Here is a 20602-nt window from a genome sequence, read left to right on the forward strand (position 1 = left end):
ATATGTTTAGGTATTATTAGATGAAAATTTTAGAAGAAATTTCAATTGGTTATTTGATAAAAATTTTAGATGAAAATGAAAGTTAAAATTGGTGAAAGACACAAAATAAGGAAGATGGAAATGAGCTTCTGGAAAATGTTAAGCACGTAGCGGCAGTTAACAACCGCTACATTCAACTTCGGCGGTAATTAACAACCGCTGGAACTCAACGGTAGTTAACTACCGGCGTTTTTTCCAGCGGCAGTTAACAACTGCTGGGGGTAATTTGATCATTTCCATGTGTCAATAGGAAGTATTCTATGTCAGAAAAGCAATTTTCAAGAAATTTTGATGAGTTGGGCCTATTGCTAAGTTACACACACTAAACCAATAAGCACACTTTGATGAAGTCACGATTTTACCCTTTGACAAACCTAAACTTAAAATCAAAAACCCAAAACGACAATGGCAAAATTGTGAAGACAAAGGAAATATATAGAGAGTACCGTTAGTTAATAAAAAATCCAAAACGTTGAGTCGTAGATCTAAAGGGCAAAAAGAGAAGAGCGTCTTTCAAAATTCAAATCCCGAACGCTACCATTCCCTTACCCCGCTCTCATTTTCACACACACAGAAGAGAAAGAAAAAAAAAAAAAAACACTGCAAAATTCAATATTCAGATCTACGAACACCAAATTAATCGAAAATGTCTGGTAAAGAAAAAGGTGTTAACGTTCAAGTTCTACTTCGTTGCAGGTAGAATAATCCCTTTCATTTCGTTCATTTTTTCTTCTTAATTTTTCAATTTTATTTTTGTTTTTGTTTTTTTTTGCATTTCAAAATCTAACACTGGAATCGATAATTTGAAGGCCGTTTAGTGACGACGAGTTACGAAGCAATGCGCCGCAAGTGGTGACTTGTAACGATTACAGTAGAGAAGTTGCTGTTTCTCAGAATATTGCCGGCAAACACATCGATAGGGTTTTCACCTTCGACAAGGTTAATCATTTCTAAACGTTTTTTAGAAGTTATTAGGGAATTAATTAATGGTAGACTGGGTAATTAGTGTGTTGTCAAGTTTAATTTGTTGCATTTTTTTGGTTAGGTTTTTGGTCCTTCTGCACAACAAAGAGAACTTTATGAACAAGCTGTTACACCGATAGTAAATGAAGTATTAGAAGGATTTAATTGTACTATTTTTGCTTATGGTCAAACCGGTACCGGAAAAACATTTACCATGGAAGGAGAATGCAAAAGATCCAAGGTATAATTTTGCGTCCAATGCTTTACTGCATAAACAGAATCAAAGTTTAATTAATCATTAAGTATTGAGTAATTAAGTAATAATCTACACATACATGGTTTAGTGATGCTAATGACTTTATTTAATGATTTTTATTGTAGAGTGGGCCGAATGGGGAGTTGCCTCCAGAAGCAGGAGTGATTCCGAGGGCTGTTAAGCAGATTTTTGACACGCTCGAGGGTCAGAATGCTGAGTATAGTGTGAAAGTTACGTTTTTAGAATTGTATAATGAGGAGATTACTGATTTGCTTGCTCCGGAGGAAATTTCAAAGGTTAGTTTGGAGGAGAAGCAAAAAAAGCAGCTGCCTCTTATGGAGGATGGTAAAGGTGGAGTTCTTGTGAGAGGGTTGGAGGAAGAAATTGTGACGTGTGCGAGTGAAATTTATACTCTTCTCGAAAGAGGGTCTTCCAAAAGACGCACTGCAGAAACTTTACTTAACAAACAATCCAGGTGATTGTTTCTTTTCTGTTTCTGTCATTGTTATATTGAAAAATTGAATTTCTGTTACTAACACTTTATTTTGCTATTCAGTCGTTCACATTCGTTGTTTTCAATTACAATCCACATCAAAGAAGCAACCCCTGAAGGTGAAGAACTAATTAAGTGTGGTAAACTGAATTTGGTGGATCTTGCGGGTTCAGAAAATATATCTCGTTCCGGCGCTAGGGAGGTAATACATTCGGATCATACTAGTTGTTTATCATGTACACTACATCACAGGGGTTTCATAATAAATGTTAAAAAATTACACTTAATAATTTGAGCTTTGTAATATTTGTTAGGGTCGTGCTAGAGAAGCTGGAGAGATTAATAAAAGTTTGCTTACATTAGGGCGAGTGATTAATGCCCTTGTGGAGCACCTTGGTCATATTCCATACAGGTTTTTACTTTTGAACTTTTGATAACGCGTCATTCAATGGTTCTGTGACATTATCCCTTTTGCTGTATGCTTACATGAATATACATTGATATTTAGGGATAGCAAGTTGACTCGTTTACTTCGTGATTCACTTGGGGGAAGAACCAAGACGTGCATTATAGCGACAGTATCCCCCGCTGTTCATTGCTTAGAAGAAACTTTGAGCACATTGGATTATGCACATAGGGCAAAGAACATTAAAAATAAGCCAGAGGTTTGTTGTTGATCGTGACTTTAGTACTTTAAATCCTGTCAGTATTTTTCTTGAAATGAAAATATTCTTTCAGTCATGTATTTGATGGCCTTTTATCCAATACATTAATGATACATGTATGGCTGAGCGACTCCTTTTATAAGATTCATTTTCATGCCTATAGCATTGTTTTTCACCTGCTTTTATATTCTAATTGGTTTAGGTCAACCAAAAAATGATGAAATCAACTCTTATCAAGGATCTTTACGGTGAAATTGAACGCCTTAAGTCAGGTGAGTTGCTTTGTTATTTTGTTGATGAAGTAAGAATTACCGTGAATCCTTAGATTTCTTACCTCAGTTCTGCATTGTTGACAAAATTTGTGATCCTTTTCAGAGGTTTATGCTACTCGTGAGAAAAATGGGGTCTATATTCCAAAGGAAAGATACTATCAGGAAGAGATTGAGAAGAAGGTAGTCCTTCTTAGTCTTGGTTTGTTTCCAACTGTAGCGATATGACTATTTCAACAAATTCATCAAGACCGACACTTTTGGTCTATGTAACTATCAGCTGCTGAAATCATTGATGTTTTTTTATTTTATTTTTAATGTCTTGGACATTTTTTATTTTATTTCATTTCAACATATTGCATGATCGATCCATTTAACCCACTACTCTAAGTCCCTTATATTGATGTATGCGTTTCTTCTGTTAAGGCTATGGCTGATCAGATTGAGCAGATGGGCATCACAATTGAATCTTATCAGAAGGTTTGTTTTCTTAAAAAACTATGGACTATCTATAGTCTTGTTTAAGTTAACAAGTGCCTGCTTGTTGTCTCTGTAATGCTTGACTTTTTTTTTGTATGTTTCAACCAGCAACTTGAGGATATGAGAAACAAGTATGATGATCAAGTTCGTCAGTGCTCCGATTTAAGCAACAAACTTGATACCACTGAGGTCTGATATCATTGTTTTCTCCGTCTCTTTATTGTCATTACATTCGACATAACAACTTTAAGGGAAATATTATAAATCACACAGAAAAACTTGAACAAGACTAGCAAGGTGCTTGCCAATAGAGAGGAAGAACTAAAGAAGTGTCGATATACCCTCAATGAAAAGGAGTTCATCATATCTGAACAGAGAAAAGCAGGTATTCAGGACTGTGTTTGTTTTTATATCACTGTTTCTTCTGTAATGTTCATTTGAGTGAGGTATTGTTAAAGTTCTGTAATGACTGGGACCATTGGGTTAATGTTAACTATGTGTAACAGAAAATGCCCTAGCTCATCAAGCATGTGTTTTACGAGCTGATTTAGAGAAAGCTCTTCAGGATAATGCTTCATTATTTGCGAAAATTGGTAGGTGGTTTATTTTCTCTGTTTTGATTGGTTAAGAATCTAAATGTATTTTTGATGTATATTATATTTATTTATGTCTCCGGTAATTTTATAGGTAGAGAAGATAAACTCAGCTCAGATAATAGAGCTGTAGTGAACAATTTTCAAGCGGAACTTGCCCAGAAGGTTGGTTCTCTTTGCAACACTGTTACAACATCGTTGTCTGAACAGAACGGACATCTACAAGGTGTGGAGAAGCTCTGCCATTCCTTTTTGGGAATTCATGATAAGGTGCACACATAACATATCCAAAGCCGCTGTTCTTGTTGTTGACACTCTTTCATGCTTTGATTCAAATTCTTAAAGCCTCTTTTTGTTGGGCTTTTTGTACTTGTTAGATTCACTTGAGCTTCTTGTCTGGTTTTCCAATTCATTGTTTGACATTTGTCTTTTTATTTAGAATCCTTAATCCTTTTTTTGTTGCCTGTAGGCGGCTATCGATTTGAAAGAGAAAATGAAAGACCTGAGGGCGGTGTATGTGTCTCATATTGAGGCAGTGCAAAATGTTGTGCGTTTGCATAAGGCAAGCTCAGATGCATCGTTGGAGGAGTTATCATCTGCCATATCCTCCCACGGTCATTCAATTGAAGAAGTATGTTTCATCTTCTCCAACACCTTTTTATTGTATTATTAATTACTTTGTCCACTTTTCATTGTTTTCAACACTAAGAAAGCTACTTGTTTCTTATGAATCAGTTCCTTACAACTGCGGCCACAGAAGCTGGCTCAATATTTGACGAGCTTCAGAGCTGTCTTTCAACACAACATGGTGAATTGACACTTTTTGCTAGGGAAGTACGCAATGTATGTGCTTGAAGTTGTTCTTTGTGTTTATTGTTTCCTTGTTTTGTCATATTCCCTTTAATTCATTCTTTGATTGTTTTGACTAATGATCTTTATCTACTTTGTGTTTTTGTTGTGTGTATTGTGAATTAAAGAGATTCAATCTTAGCGTGGAACAAATAAAGGAGATTTCTGAGCGATCGGAAGAATTAGTTGAAAAGCTTTTTGAAGAATCAAAAAATCTTGAAGAGTTTGTAGCACGGGCTGACCAAATGCAAACAGAGAGCATTGATGATTTTAAGAAAGCTTACGAGGTTATAATGTTGCATTAACATATGTTGTTTGGAAGATGGTTATGATCGTTATCATCTAATATTGACATCTTGTTCTATTCTGTACAGGAGCAATCAAAATCCGAGTCGGAGAAACTCATTGCTGATATGACTAGCTTGATTTCTGATCACATTCGTCGTCAAGTCCATCTTGTCAGTTTTTGGCGATCTTTTCTTATACATTATTATATTTTTCTTGGCCTTCATGGATGATTTTTGAGATCTACTTTTTTTTGGTTGTGTCATCTAATGGTTATTGGTTGGTCTTGCAGGTAGACTCAAAGCTTGTTGATCTTAGGGAGAGTGGCATAAAGAACAAGTCATTCTTCGATGGACATGTGTCATCAGTGGAAGATATTACAACCAATGCAAAAAGGAAATGGCAGTCCTTTTGCATACAAGCAGAAAAAGACGCAAAAGATACTGCTGATTACTCTGCAGCAAAGCATTGCCGTATGGAGGTACTCCTGCAGCAAAGGTATGTGTTATTTCTCCTAGTTTTTTTGGTCTACATCCTCTTAGTCACATTCTAACACTCCTGTTTAATTCCTGTAGTGTTAGTACTGCTCATTCGGCTTTTGGACAAGTGAAGAGGACACATGAGGCTGTAAATGAGTTAGGGGCCAAACATATTTTTGCGACAGAGTCACTTATCAGGTGTGTGGTGGATTGATTATCACAGATATATATTTTTTGTTGTATAATGTGTTCGGCATATGATGTTAATTTGGGATATATGGGGATGCGGGGGAGTGAGTTATATGGCATTAGCTTTGGTCAATTGTAAGCTTTAGTTATGGTCAATTGTAAGCTTTAGTTATTGTCGTTATCTCATTAATCAATAGGTTTTATGCAACGTGATATCAATTACTTTGGTACAGGAACGCTTGTGAGAGCCATGTGCAGCATGTTGCAGAGGTCAATTCTGCACGAGCAGCAGCCGAGGAAGATGTGGCAAAGAACACTGATGATTTTTTGCAGCAGTTCGATGGTGAGTATTGTGGTCTGGATATTGGTCCTATAATTTGACATTATTCTATCAAAATTTACCATTTGCAAATTGCAGCTGAAGTTGTGCGATCATGATTACATCCAAATATATTTGACCGATAATGCCTGCAAATATCATAGATATAACAGTATAATACATTTACGAAGTGCATTTCACCATCATTCCATCCTTTCTATTTCTTAAGTTATTATATATATTTTGCATTCATGTGATCCTTTTTCTTGGCGTATTTTTTCCAGCCACATCTGCAGAAGAACGTGAATCTGTATGTAGCGTCTTAAATGTTGTGAAAAGCCATGCAAATACACTTGAGATGTTTAGAGAGAATCACTCAGGGCAAGCTGCTTCCATTGAACACAGGGCATGTGAAACTTTTCAGCAGAATTATATGGTAGGTTATTTTGTGGTCCAATGATCAAATATAGATATTACTTAACAGAATCATAATCATTGTTGATTTGTGTTGTGTCTTGCAGGACTATGAGCCTAGTGGTACAACACCAGTAAGATGTGAGCCTGAGGTTCCAAGTAAGGGTACAATAGACTCTCTTCGAACCTTGCCAATTGAAGCCCTTCTTGAGGAATTCCGGGAAAATAATTCATATGAATCTTCTTCTGATGTAAAGGAGTTGAAACCGTCTCTTATTCCACGTTCTCCTCTCACCCAATTGAATTAATGGTGGTGGTATCAACTTGCTCGGTTGTCTGTTGTGGAATCAAATTTGTATCTTTATTTGTAGCATCACATTTGAAATAGTTTGAAGAATGCGAAATCTGGTTAATATTAAAGGATGTAATGTGATATCTAAGGCAGTGTACTTGTGTCTAAATCCCATCTTGGGATGAAATATAGCTCAAATAATAGTTATTTTTGGCAACTCCTCCCCCATGGGGAAGGGGCGGTGTATTTTTATCTATCTTATTCCAATGGTGTTATTTTTTCAATCTTGGTGGCTTAGAGTTTTTGACTATGCTACAATCTTAAAGTTGTACAATTTTTGTATGCTATATCTATCGAGTACTGCAGCATATAACTTTCAACTTTTTAAACATTAACTTCCTTCAAAAATATTAATATTTCACTTTAGTATAATATGAAGATTGTTCACTGGATTCGGGTTAATTGAGAATGCGGTGAGACTGAGACATGAACAAAATTCAGGTGCAAGTTGGTTGTTCCTTGTATTGTTGGGTCCCCTCCTTCAAAAATAATATATTTTAGGTCCTAACAAATGTTAAGTCCATCGACTTTATGACAAAGGTGGCACTTTTCAATGCATGATTTATTTATTGTTGAGCTTCTTGTTTTTTGCCACACCTCCATTTATTGTGTCAAGTAGTGTGTTGTGATCGGCTGAATTATATTCGTGATGCTCCTTTTTGGGAGGGAGATATAACACCGGTAACATTCAATAATATATGTAAGGTCTGGGGGTAAAAAGACCATTCAATATTGTGGATTAATTTTTGAGATTTTATAAAAAAACACAATTTTTGTGTTTGATTATCATGGTAAAAATTATTTTTTTCAATGATTTATTTTGTTTGAATACAACTATAAAATGAGATTTTTTTGTTACAAAATTATCTTAATTTTTGGACACTTATTTTTCTCTCTCATCTAAAAAAATCTATTTTATGAAAAATTGCTATTTGACTATTTTAGATTTTTTATTATGCTTTTTTTAAAAAGTTATAACAAATAAACGCAAAACTTTTAAAAGTGACTTTTTCCCTTTTTTTTTGGTTACAAAGTGATTTTTTCCCTTTAAAAAGCTATAACAAGCAGCGTTATAGTAAATATTTTTTAAATTTTTTTGAAACAGAGAAGACTTAAGCCCCGGAAAAAAGAAATTATAACATAACATGCGGAGCAGAATCTCCCCTAACATTAGTTATTAAAGACTGATTAATCTGACTCTGACAAGGCTCAATCAAACACCAAAAATCGTCACTATCACAGCCCCATATTATTGACTAGAGCATCCGTACATTGTTAACTTCAGGATATGAATGACAAACTTTGACCTCCCAATCCGATTCTAACAAGCTCTGAATTTTCTGAATTAATCACCAACTCACCACGCCACCTGTCTTGCCTCCTTTCAAATTATCCACGACCGCTTCTGAGTCGATACATGCTCCACATCCCTTAGCCCCCTAACCAAGCCAATTGCAGCAACAAAGCCTCCACAAACTGACTTCGATCCGCCTCTAATTTCACCATTCGTATCTAATTCAACCCATCCCATTGAAAGGATAGTTCATATAATGAAAATTTGTTGTTTCGAGACATCATGCAACTTATTACTCCCTCCGTCCCGGAATAACTGACCCATTTTCTAAAAAAAAGTGTCCCAAAATAACTGACCCATTTCAATTTTCAATACAACTTTCATCATTCCCAATACAATATAACACTAAATAATACTACTTTTATCATTCCCAATACAATATATTCCACTTTCATCTTTATTTATACATTTTTCTTAATCTGTGTGAAATGAGCCAAGGGGTCAAATAAATTGGGACGGAGGGAGTATTATGCAACACAGTATTATAATGCATCTTATTATCATGCAACTAATTCAACCAATCACATTGAATTTGGAAGGATAGTCCAACTTATTATTTGTTGAACTACAATCCATGGTTTATGTGGTCCACAAAATTCAAGATATGCAAATCCTTATTCCTCCAAAACCAAAGAAGATTAGACTTGCAATATTCCTTCCAATCAAAATTAGACTTGCAAGAAATAGCCAATTTGTTCAATATGAGAGATTGGTTTAACTTGATGGAAATTTTATATTTTTCTAATGGTGGCAACTTCATTACCCATTACATAAAGATGGGTGAGGTTGCCCATGTGATGTGTCGCCAATCATAGTCATCCACTAACAATGTTATTAAAATAAACAAAATTACAACACTAGTAAATTAAATTCTGTAATTGCAAATACACCCTTAAAAAATTAACATGCAATTGTTCATTAGCATCTCTTTACATTCCCTCTTCTAGTCTTCCTCCTCTTCAAATTCTAGAATTTCCTACATGTATGAAAGCCTCGTGTTATTATATTTTCCAATTTTTTATTTTCTCTCTCGAATTTTATATTTTTCATATTCATTTTTTAGCAACTTTTTGAGTGTTGATATGTAACAAATTGATGCACAGCATCATAGTGTATATGTAGAAAATGATCATATGAATTTACTGGTTGTGTTTTTTCGACAATCATAGAGAGAGAAATCAAACAAAAACTATTTCGATTTTTGAGGTTCATAGATCCAAGATTTTAAATTAAAATCTCACATTTTTCTGTTTAAAACTTGATAATGTTGTGTTTAAATGATTAGAGATTGTTTTCTGGTTGAAATTCACACAAAAAACGCATGAGTCGGTGTTGTAAAACGGCATAAAACGCTGCTGAATTATGACCCGCGTTTTTACCCGTTTCTACCGTGGGTCGACCCACAAGAGGTTGAAGATGACTTTTTTTTTTGAAGGAGGTTGAAGATGACTTTGTTCATGTCCCAACAAATAAATTAGTTACACAAAAGAAATTTTATATGTTTATATATGTAAAAGAAACATTTTTATGTATTGATATGCGATAATCGAGGAAATTAGTTACACTTTGTTCCATAGTTATCTATGAAAATTAGTTATCCGTAAAAGAGGAAAAGAAACAAAAAAGGTACCTGAATTGAAACGGACCCAAACCGACTTACAATATTAAATAAAGTCAAGTGGACCGTTAGATATGATCAAATTGTACCAAGAGTGAAACAAAAACTCGAATTTTGTTTATGAGAATTTTTCTTATAAGTCAATCCGACAAACTACCCCTTCGGAAACTTAGTTAAGATGAAAGTACACTTTTTCTTCATTTGAAACAGACCAAACAAACTCACGGTATCAAATGGAATCTATAGGATCGTTGGATATGACCTAATTCGATTGTAAATGAAATAGGAAATCAAATTACGACGATCGGGATCTTTCGTATAGTTTAATACGACAAACTACCCTTCTAGAAAACTAGTCAACACGAAATGACACTTCCTGTTTGATTGAAATGGACCCAGCCGACTCACGATATCTAATAAAATCGATGGACCATTGGATGTGACCTAATTAGTCTGCAAATAAAACATGAACTCGAATTTTGTTAATCAAAATATTCTTTATAAGTAAATCCGACAAACTACACCTTCAAAAACTTAGTCAACATGAAATTACATTTCTCTTTTGATTGAAACGAACCAAACCGACTCACGTTATCAAATAAAGTAAATCAGATCGTTGAATATGACATAATTGGACTGAGAATGAAACATGAACTCGATTTTCGTCAATCACAATTTGCCGTATAAGTTAACCCGACAAACTACCCCTTAGAAAACATAGTCAACATGAAATGACACTTATTCTTCATTTGAAACAGACCTAACAGACCGACGATGTCATATAAAATCAAGGGTTAATAGTGTGTTTGGCCCCTGTAATATAGTGCACTTTTGGTTTTAGCCCCTGTAAAAAAAAAATTAGATTCCACCCTTGAAAAATGAAGATTCTTCAGGATTGGCCCCTGATCCCAATGTATCAGCAGAATCTCCTACGTGGCAGTGACGTGTCAATTTCTTTTTTAATTTTTTTTCATGCCACGCGTGTAAATTAATGTCCACGTCATTTAAAATTAAAAAAATAAAAAAATTCTAGAAAAATTAATAAAAATGAAAAAAAATCTGAAAAAATACGGAATTTTTTTAAAAAATTCTGGAAAAATTAATAAAAATAAAAAATGATTAAAAAATAAAATAATCTAATAAAATGAAAAATAATGAAAAAATTCTGAAAAATTAATAAAAATAAAAAATGATTAAAAAAAATAAAAAAAACTGGTAAAATGAAAAAATTCTGAAAAATTAATTAAAATAAAAAATGATTAAAAAAATAAAAAAAATCTGGTAAAATGAAAAATTCTGGAAAAATTAATAAAAATAAAAATAAAATCCAGAAAAGATTAATATATATCGAAATTTTCTAAAAATTAATATATTTAGAAAAAAAATCATATATCCAGAATTTTTTCAATAACGGAAAAACGGAAAAAATTCATATTTATTTTTTTGAAAAGTAAGAAGTTTTATTTTACTCTTTTCTATAATTTTTTTCAAAAATTTATTTTTGTAAATAAGATTAATCTTTTTTCAAAAATTTCATTTTTTTTAAAATGATTAATCTTTTTAATTTTTTTCGAAAATTTCGAATTCCAGAATATTTTTTATTTTCCAGAATTTTTTCAAAATTTTTCATTTTATCAGATTATTTTATTTTTTATTAATTTTTCAGAATTTTTTCATTATTTTTCATTTTATTAGATTATTTTATTTTTTTAATCATTTTTTATTTTTATTAATTTTTCCAGAATTTTTATATTTTTTCCGTATTTTTTCAGATTTTTTTTATTTTTATTAATTTTTCTAAAATTTTTTAATTTTTTTTATTTTAAATTAAAAAAATCAAAAATGCCACGTGTACCCCAATAAAAATATAAAAAATAAAATTAATTATACATTCAGCGTGACACGTCATCGGAAAAAGGTGACACAGCATGCCACATCACTGCCACGTAGGAGATTCTGCTTATACATTGGGGTCAGGGGTCAATCCTGAAGAATCTTCATTTTTCAAGGGTGGAATCTAAATTTTTTTTTTACAGAGGCTAAAACCAAAAGTGCACCATATTACAGGGGCTAAAAACACTATTTACCCTAAAATCAATAAGATTGATGGATATGACAAATTAGTTTGTAAATGAAACATGAACTCGAATTACGACGATTAGGATCTTTTATATAAGTCAATGCAATAAACAACCTTTTTAGAAACCTAGTCAACATGAAAAGACATTTCTCGTTCGATTCAAATGGACCCAACCGACTTGTGACATAAAATAAAATCGATTGGACCGTAGATATGATCTAATTAGACTACAAATGAAACATGAACTCGAATATCGTCGATTAGAATCTTCCGTATAAGTCAATCCGACAAACTATCCCTTCAGAAACCCAGTCAATGTGAAAATACACTTCTCCTTTGATTCAAACGAACTAAACTGACTCACGGTATCAAATAAAGTCAATCAAATTGTTGGGTATGATCTAATTGGACTAAGAATAAAACTGGATCTCGAATTTCGTCTATCAAAATCTTCTGCATAAGTCAATCTAACAAACTATTAACCAAAAATCTCACTTAAGATGAACAAACACTTCTCTTTTGTGAAACAGACCCAACTGAGTCATGATATCAAATAAAATAAATCAGACTAAAGGTTATTATTCATCATGTATATATTCATCATGATATCAAATATAAAACTTTGGGAGTAGTGTACTAATAATAGTTAAAGGACATAGTTGGAAAAAGTAATTAATTATACGTTGAAAAATGAAAAAATGACATGTATTTTAAAACAAATAATTTTTTTTCGTTAAAATGACACTCATTCTAAAATGAATACTCCCTTTGTTCTTTTTTAAGTGTCGCTCTAATTTGGATTTTCCGTTCCTATTTAACTTTCGTTTTGGTATTCTAAGGGTATGATTTGTCAATTTTATCCTTTATCAATTACTCTTAACTTTTTCAATAAAACTAATTAATGTTATATATTTGGAAAACTAAATTGTTTGTTTTTTTTAAACAAAGTTTGTTTCTTGATAAAAGTGATAAAGTAAACAGACGTAAAGAGATAAATATTGTACAGGTACCATTGTTGCTCTCTTCTGTCTCCTCTTTCAAGTTATCTTCATCCGACTCTTCTGAATCAAATATAAGTTGTTTTGTTAACGATGTTTCAACATCAATAAATCTGGTAAAGGAGTAATCTCAACATTCAAATCTATGTCACACAGTGTGGATCTAGCATTGGTTGAAGTCATAGTTGAAGCCTTAATTGTTTTGTTAACGATGTTTCAACATCAATAAATCTGGTAAAGGAGTAATCTCAACATTCAAATCTATGTCACACAGTGTGGATCTAGCATTGGTTGAAGTCATAGTTGAAGCCTTAATTTTGATTAAAGGAGTTGGAGGAATGTTAATTTTTTTTAACTTTTGATTAATGTGAAATTAGAATAATTTTTATAACTTAAATTAATTAAAGAGATGTGCACAATATTTATAAAATTGACAATTGTTTTTTTGGTCAAGTAGCCTAGTTGCTAGAGCTCACACAATTTAATTGTGGAGAAGTAGGGTGTCCGAAGTTCGAATTGAGTTAAGCTCACGGGGATTGACAATTGTTTGTTATAAGAGAATGTGTGAAGAAAAAAAAGAATTTGTTAGAGAAAAAGATAGTAACTAACAAATGTTTGTTACGAAAGAAAGATAACATTAAATTTATTGAAAAGAGAAAATGTGTGAAAAAATAGAAATATATTGGTGGATTAAAATCAACGTACGTTTGTTATAAGAGAATGTGTGAAAAAAAAAAGAATTTGTTAGAGAAAAAGATAGTAACTAACAAATGTTTGTTACGAAAGAAAAATAACATTAAATTTATTGAAAAGAGAAAATGTGTGAAAAAATAGAAATATATTGGTGGATTAAAATCAACGTACAATAGAAAGAAAATGTACAAAAATACACTTCGCTATTTTTTTGGTTAATATTCTAAAAAGAGGCTTAGAAAGGAATTAAGGGAGTAATGTTTATCCTTTAAAATAGATCCCAAATACAGCAAAAATTTTGACACACACGCCATGAGCCGCAAGTGGGCGCTGAAAGCGTGAAACTGCTTCTTCTTCACCCATATAACATTAAACGGGTCGTATTGACCCGAAAATTGGCCCGACTTGATCTCGCGATACAGCCAATGAAACGCAACTAAATTACACAGTTTTGATCGTGAGACTGATTCAGCATGAAACCCATTAATAGTTTTCAAATAATCTTCGGTCAAAAACACATCAATTATGGAAGAAAAGAATTAAGCGTTATTTAAATGTATCATTGAAATAACCATAAGTAAATACATAGGCATCGATACATGCATATGATTGAGAATAAATATACAAAAAGCAGAATAATATTGTACGACAGGTTGTATGATAGGATAGGCAGAGGAGATGGGAGATGAACATCCATTTCTTTTGTTTGAATGTGAAAGGGCAACTAGCAAATAAAAACTTAAATTTAATGAATTTAGGGTAAATTTGCAAATATTTCAAATTGACATTACTAATGACATTCCAATGTTTAGATCCACTTATTGTTTGACATGTCAGATGGGTTAGGCTACCCACCATAGTGACATGGGTAAGGAAGAATTTCCCTTTTCTAATTAGTTTGAGAATGTAATTTTGTTCAATTTAGTCTTCCGTAAAAAAAGTATTAATTTAGCCCTAGCACAAAATGTAAATCTATCAATTTGGTCTCTTAGAGTTCAACAAACTTGATCATTTCATTATTGAAGAACTACAATTTTTGGATTTTGAAATTTTTGTACACCAAATTGTCCCAAAAAATTGTTGAAAGGACCTAAATATCATCTTATTTTTGTTTAAATACACACTGATCATTCTTTACATGACATTCTCTCAAAAAAAATTCTTTATATGACATGTAGACCGTCACATAATCCTATTAGGTTTTTTTTTTGTCAAGAACTAATTTATCCTCCGTGTTTTTTTTTTTTTGTGTGTGATGGAGTCTTCACTCTTCACTGTTGTTAAAATTAATTACAATATAGTATAAGATAAGAGGGAGTGGCATGTGTGGCTCAATTACTTCCTCCTAGAGTTAACATTCTATAAAAGTTCTTTTACCAGACCTAATAGAAAGTATTTCAATCCCCACTAAAAATACCCGCTAGAGTAACTTTTTTCCTTTAATATTTACTCCATAATAATGATAGAATTAAGTAGTTAGATATATTTTTCAAACTAGTTATTTTTTTATTTATGACGCACTCATATCATATTACAGATAAATTTTGTTAAAAAAAAAAAAATTAGTTACAGATAATTTCAAATATTACGCATTCAAATTAGTTATAGATAAATTCAAATATTACTAGTATGAGTGGATGGGTTTATTTCTCATTAGGTCTTCGATCTTAGCCATTAGTGAGAGAATTACGCCCAAAACAATGAATTATCCAAATCCTATTTTTTAACCTTCTAAATCGCCACTTCCTCACGTACGCATTTTATTTTAACTTCTCTTTCTGTATTTCCTAATTTCCTTTCCCATGTTACATAGAAAACTACGTACGTACTCTCCATTTTGTTCTTGATTAGCAATAAACTAATGGTTCTCTCTCAGTGTGTTACGATCTTTGTAGCGGTTTTCTCCATTAGTTTATTGCTGATAAGCAATGGTGTTGAAGCATTTCATAAAGTATACCCTCACCTTCAATCTGTTTCAACCATTTCGGTGAGCGAAGTGCATAGAACTGGATACCATTTTCAACCTCCTAGAAACTGGATCAACGGTTCGTAACATTCTTGCTTTTTAACCCTACTTTATGAATATATAATATATTTTCGGTGCGTTGTTTTTGTGATTCTTGAATTATTGTGATTGTTGTACCATAATGGTTCTACGTCCATAATGGAGGTATTTTTTTTGTGGAGATTGAATTATTATATAAAATCTAAAATTATGATAATAACTATTTGTGGGCGCATAATGTTTTCATAACTTGAATACAATGGTGGTAGGCTGGATAAAATTTGACGCTATAACATTGAACATTATTGATTTTACAAAAAAGAATTTTGAACCATGGTGTGATACAAATTATAGATTCTTGGGGGTTTAACGATTTTGTCTAGAGTTCTATCTCCAACGGTGCATGTGAAACAAAATATGCAAAAAAGCTGTTATATTAACAATTGTTTTTACCTCCTTTTATATTTATCGTTACACCATTTCGAAAGGAAATAAAAATAACAAAGGCAAGTGACAAGAATCAATTTGTATATCTGAACCCTGAAATGATGAGAATAGCTTGAAATTGAATGAACATTAATATTAATATTTTTTCACTATATTTTTAATAAGTTAAAGTGAATAATTTTCTATACAATAATATATTATATTTTAATAACATATTATTTGATTATTTTGATATGTTTATTTCATCATAAAATTTTGTACATAATCCCTCAATTACTTTTTTTTACATATAAGTGTATTAACCAAGGTTAATAAAGGGTTCTGCTAACAAGGACCATTAAAACACTTCTTAAAGATTCAAAAATGGAAATTATTGTTAAGTTTAATGTTTAAAAAGATGTTTATTTAGATTTCAATGTATTGAATACATAATTTTTAAAATAAAATTTCTGCCTTAGATTTTTTAAGAAGTGTTCTAAGGTTAGCATTTAGGGGTGGCCATGACGCCTATGTGCTCACTTTAATGAAGTTTGCTTACAAAAGGAAGAGCCAAAAAGGAGGATGTGATTTTAATGGTGGAGAGAACGAAAAACGACTCTTTTTATTTGGTTTAAAGGAAACATCTAAATTTCTACTTTGCTTTTATACCATTATAGATATTATTTTGGTGTCGTATATGTTTTACATTTCTCTCAAGTCTCCTGAATATTTTGGATAAGAGTTGAAATGGAGCGAGAGGAGTTTTAATCTCTTTGATTCTGCTTTCCTCTCCCATTAAATTTTGATCCAGAAAAATATACTTAAAAAAATTCCATTTCAATTTTCATCTCCAATTATGCTAACTTTACTTATTCTTTCATGGTTTCTAAATTGGTGTAATGGACGCATCAATCACATGCAGATCCAAATGGTAAGTAAAATTCACATTTGACTTCTTTCCTTTTTTACTTCATTTGTCAATGTCCTTCATATTATCTTCATGTACTTCAACTAATTATTTGTGAACCATGCAGGACCAATGTACTATAATGGATACTATCACCTATTCTACCAGTATAACCCAAAAGGATCTGTATGGGGAAACATTGTGTGGGCCCACTCAGTATCAAAGGATCTTATAAATTGGAAAGCACTTGAACCCGCTATATATCCATCCAAACCCTTTGACAAATACGGATGTTGGTCCGGGTCAGCCACTATTGTTCCGGGTAAAGGACCCGTGATCCTTTACACTGGAATTATCGACGAAAATAACACTCAAGTTCAAGTTTATGCTATACCCGAAGATCCAACCGACCCACTTCTTAGAAAATGGGTAAAACCCGATGAGATCAACCCGATTGTGGTTGCGGGAATAGGCGTTAATGGTAGCGCTTTTCGTGACCCAACAACTGCTTGGATGGGTAAAGATGGACGTTGGAGAATGTTGGTTGGTAGTAGAAGGAAACATAGAGGGATGGCCTACTTGTATAGGAGTAAGGATTTTGTGAAATGGGTTCGGGCCAAACACCCGATCCACTCAAAAACTACTACCGGTATGTGGGAGTGCCCTGATTTTTACCCGGTTTCATTGAAAGGTAAAGTAGGGTTAGATACATCAATTGAAGGAAATCATGTTAAACATGTCTTAAAGAATAGTCTTGACATGACTAGATTTGAGTACTATACATTGGGCACGTACCTAGCTGGTAAGGATAGGTATATTCCGAGTAATACATCAGAGGATGGTTGGGGTGGACTTAGATATGACTATGGTAATTTCTATGCTTCCAAGTCATTTTTTGATCCAAGTAAGAATCGTAGGATACTTTGGGGTTGGGCTAATGAGTCTGATTCCAAGGATGATGATGTTAAAAAAGGATGGGCTGGAATTCAGGTACTTTATATAATATTAATAAGATTTTTTATGATATTAAAGATGGTTTGTTTATTTTAATCAATTAATGTACGTGTACGTCAAAATCTTTAGGCAATTCCAAGAACTGTGTGGCTTGATCCTACTGAAAGACAATTAGTACAATGGCCTGTTGAAGAATTGAATGTACTTAGAGAGAAAGAAGTTAGCATGAACAATCAAAAGCTTGAAAAGGGTAATCATGTTGAAGTAGCTGGAATAACTGCTGCCCAGGTGGGTTAAACACTTTAATATAAGTAATAAGTGTCAAACTTAACAATATTATTTTTTATAATATTTATTTACACCTTCAATAATTTTATACACAATATAAATTTAACCAAATTCAAAAAATATTGAATTAAAATTGCAGGCCGATGTGGAAGTTACTTTCTCATTTTCAAGCTTGGATAAGGCAGAGGCTTATGATCCAAGTTGGGTAAATGCACAAGACCTATGTTTCCAAAAAGGTTCAAAAGTTCAAGGTGGTGTTGGTCCTTTTGGTCTTTTAACTTTGGCTTCAGAAAATTTGGCAGAGTTTACTCCTGTATTCTTTAGAATCTTCAAAGCTCCAAACAAACATGTCGTTCTCTTGTGCTCTGATGCGACCAGGTACTTCTAATTTAAATTGGAATAAACTATCAATTTAGTTTTATAATATCACTCTCTTTTCAATTTACTTTATAAAATATATATATAAAAATTGAACATCCTTAAAGTATATGAAATCAGTCAAGTTAGTCTCCAGAGTATATGATATTAATGTTAAATTGACGAATTGTATATGTCTTAAAAACTACATATTTTACTTATATATATTTTATGGACTAAATTAGAAAGACATTGATAGTACTTTAGGAACTAAAATTATTTCATTCAAATTGTGATGAGGATCCAATTTTATTTTTCTCATCAAGTCCTTTATTTAAACTTGATTAATTTTGTTTTTCATTTTTTCACAGTTCTTCTTTGACGAGTAACTTGTACAAGCCATCGTTTGCTGGATTTGTAGATGTGGATTTAGCTACTAAAAAACTTTCTCTTAGGAGTTTGGTATGTGCAAATATTCAACGTCCTTCTCTATTCTTATTTTAATCGTTATGATTATTATTAATTGATTAATGATTGATTTTTTAATTAACAGATTGATCATTCAGTAGTGGAAAGTTTTGGAGAAGGAGGTAAAACAAACATTTTGTCTAGGGTTTACCCAGTACTAGCAGTGGCAAATCAAGCTCATTTGTTTGTGTTTAACAATGGCACTGAACCGATCATTGTGGAGAATCTCAAAGCATGGAGTATGAAGTCAGCTGATATAAATTGAAGTAATTTTACTTAATTTATTTCAGTAAATCAATCCTTAGCATTATTAATACAAGACGTCCATCCGTACAATGCAGGGGTAAATTCTATGAAATTTTTGTTGTTATTTTTACTGTTTAAACAAACAGTTTGATAAATATTTATATTTTCATATGAATGTTTATTTAAATTTCAAAGGATTGATTTAATGATGAAAAAAATCGGTCACGCAAATTGCACTTGGATCAAGCATTAAGATTTGATATACAATCGTTTTTTTTCCTTTTCTTCAAATTGAATATGAACCATGATCAAATTTATAAACTTGCATGTTCAAACATCACAAATCCCTTAGGCTTTTTTGGAGGGGAGGGGAGGAGAAGGGAAGACTTTAGAGGTTTTTTTTTTACTATTCATTCATTCAAATTGAAAGAGTACATCGATATAATGCAAATTAGCTAAAAACAAAAAGGATGAATGTGAACATCTCACATCATCCATGTTAATAGCATAAAACGGTAAAGTACAAATGCTTACACATATGACTATATTTAAATCTTCGGAATAACCATGTTTTCGAATCTGCAACGTAGATGACACCAAAGTCATTGATTGGATCTGCACTTGATCGAAGCTGATATGACAATTTGAACCGATCAAATACCTGAGAGAAACAAGAAAAACAAACAACATCGCACAAAGACGACAAACAACGAACGTCGCACGAAGACGATGAAATCACAAAATAAAAACGAAATAGATGTGAAAATCACTTATTTTCAATAAAAGGAAAAGAGAAAAACGAGTTAGAGGGGTGATTTTGGGTTAAAACTGACCCTAAATCACCCCTCATTGGTGGATGAAGGAGAATAAACTAAGGTTTTAGTGACGGCTCACAAGAGAAAAAAAAAATTAGAGGGTTAGAAATAGAGAAAAGTGGTAAAATTTTTCACATTTTTGGAATTTTTTTTTAGAGAATAATAATGTTTTTGAATATCTGTCAAAATTTTTTTTTTTTGAATAATTCATGTAAACTTTCCAAAAACCCCAAAACCTTCATCCAACATAAATTTTGAGTTTCTCCAAATGAGGAGGATTTTGTATTATGAAGAAAAATGAATCCCCAACCATTTCTTACACTTGCTCCTTTTTTTTCTTCCAAACTCACAAACAAACGTCAGAGTATAACGTGGGAAAAAAAATTCATCCATATTCACTGCGGTATAATTGTATTTCAGGTCATCTTTTGAGTAAATAGAGTTGAAAATTGTTGTTCACACATTTGATAGGGCTGAAAAACACATGTAGAAGACGAAAATACCCTCGTCAGTTAACTACCGGGAAAGTAAACCGGCTGCAGTTAACTGCCGAGGAAAACTTCGGCAGTTAACGAACTTAAAAGTTGAAATTAAATAAGGAAATACACCTAAATTTTTCCTTAAATAAATTTAATTCCTTAATAAGGAAATATTTGTAATTATTTGTAATTAATTTCATTGATGTCTATAATTATTTATAGGTTTGACTAACCTAGTATTACTTTATAATATTTCAAATATTATTCAT

At 32.2% G+C, this 20602-nt stretch overlaps 2 protein-coding genes across 2 annotated transcripts; both read left to right on the plus strand.

Annotated features, from left to right (window-relative positions):
• Positions 1-505: 505 nt before the first annotated feature.
• Positions 506-6869, plus strand: LOC146910765 (kinesin-like protein KIN-5C). The gene is made up of 23 exons (XM_085730838.1): positions 506-735; positions 849-978; positions 1085-1243; positions 1384-1733; positions 1815-1953; positions 2066-2163; positions 2260-2416; positions 2619-2688; positions 2792-2868; positions 3112-3165; positions 3274-3354; positions 3439-3550; positions 3672-3758; positions 3853-4028; positions 4228-4389; positions 4494-4601; positions 4736-4894; positions 4982-5065; positions 5185-5390; positions 5468-5569; positions 5794-5903; positions 6164-6315; positions 6401-6869. The coding sequence occupies exons 1-23, from the start codon at positions 686-688 to the stop codon at positions 6599-6601; spliced, it is 3024 nt and encodes a 1007-aa protein (XP_085586964.1). The 5' UTR covers positions 506-685; the 3' UTR covers positions 6602-6869.
• Positions 6870-16729: 9860 nt separating this feature from the next.
• Positions 16730-19285, plus strand: LOC146910766 (beta-fructofuranosidase, insoluble isoenzyme 1-like). The gene is made up of 6 exons (XM_085724415.1): positions 16730-16750; positions 16854-17716; positions 17810-17968; positions 18108-18346; positions 18697-18787; positions 18879-19285. The coding sequence occupies exons 2-6, from the start codon at positions 16859-16861 to the stop codon at positions 19056-19058; spliced, it is 1527 nt and encodes a 508-aa protein (XP_085580541.1). The 5' UTR covers positions 16730-16750; positions 16854-16858; the 3' UTR covers positions 19059-19285.
• The last annotated feature ends 1317 nt before the right edge of the window (positions 19286-20602 follow it).

The sequence above is a fragment of the Medicago sativa genome, chromosome 7 (genome assembly GCF_051527215.1).
Source record: "Medicago sativa cultivar Bolivia chromosome 7, Bolivia_mono, whole genome shotgun sequence".
Taxonomy (NCBI): Eukaryota; Viridiplantae; Streptophyta; class Magnoliopsida; order Fabales; family Fabaceae; genus Medicago; species Medicago sativa.

What these genes read in the sequence shown, in the direction of transcription:
- LOC146910765 (XM_085730838.1), top strand. Translation starts at nt 686, where the DNA reads ATGTCTGGTAAAGAAAAAGGTGTTAACGTTCAAGTTCTACTTCGTTGC. An exon ending in CAATTGAATCTTATCAGAAG is followed by an intron (nt 3,166 to 3,273) that starts GTTTGTTTTCTT and finishes TGTTTCAACCAG; the next exon opens with CAACTTGAGGATATGAGAAA. An exon ending in ATCTGAACAGAGAAAAGCAG is followed by an intron (nt 3,551 to 3,671) that starts GTATTCAGGACT and finishes TATGTGTAACAG; the next exon opens with AAAATGCCCTAGCTCATCAA.
- LOC146910766 (XM_085724415.1), top strand. Translation starts at nt 16,859, where the DNA reads ATGTACTATAATGGATACTATCACCTATTCTACCAGTATAACCCAAAA. An exon ending in TTGTGCTCTGATGCGACCAG is followed by an intron (nt 18,347 to 18,696) that starts GTACTTCTAATT and finishes ATTTTTTCACAG; the next exon opens with TTCTTCTTTGACGAGTAACT. An exon ending in AACTTTCTCTTAGGAGTTTG is followed by an intron (nt 18,788 to 18,878) that starts GTATGTGCAAAT and finishes TTTAATTAACAG; the next exon opens with ATTGATCATTCAGTAGTGGA.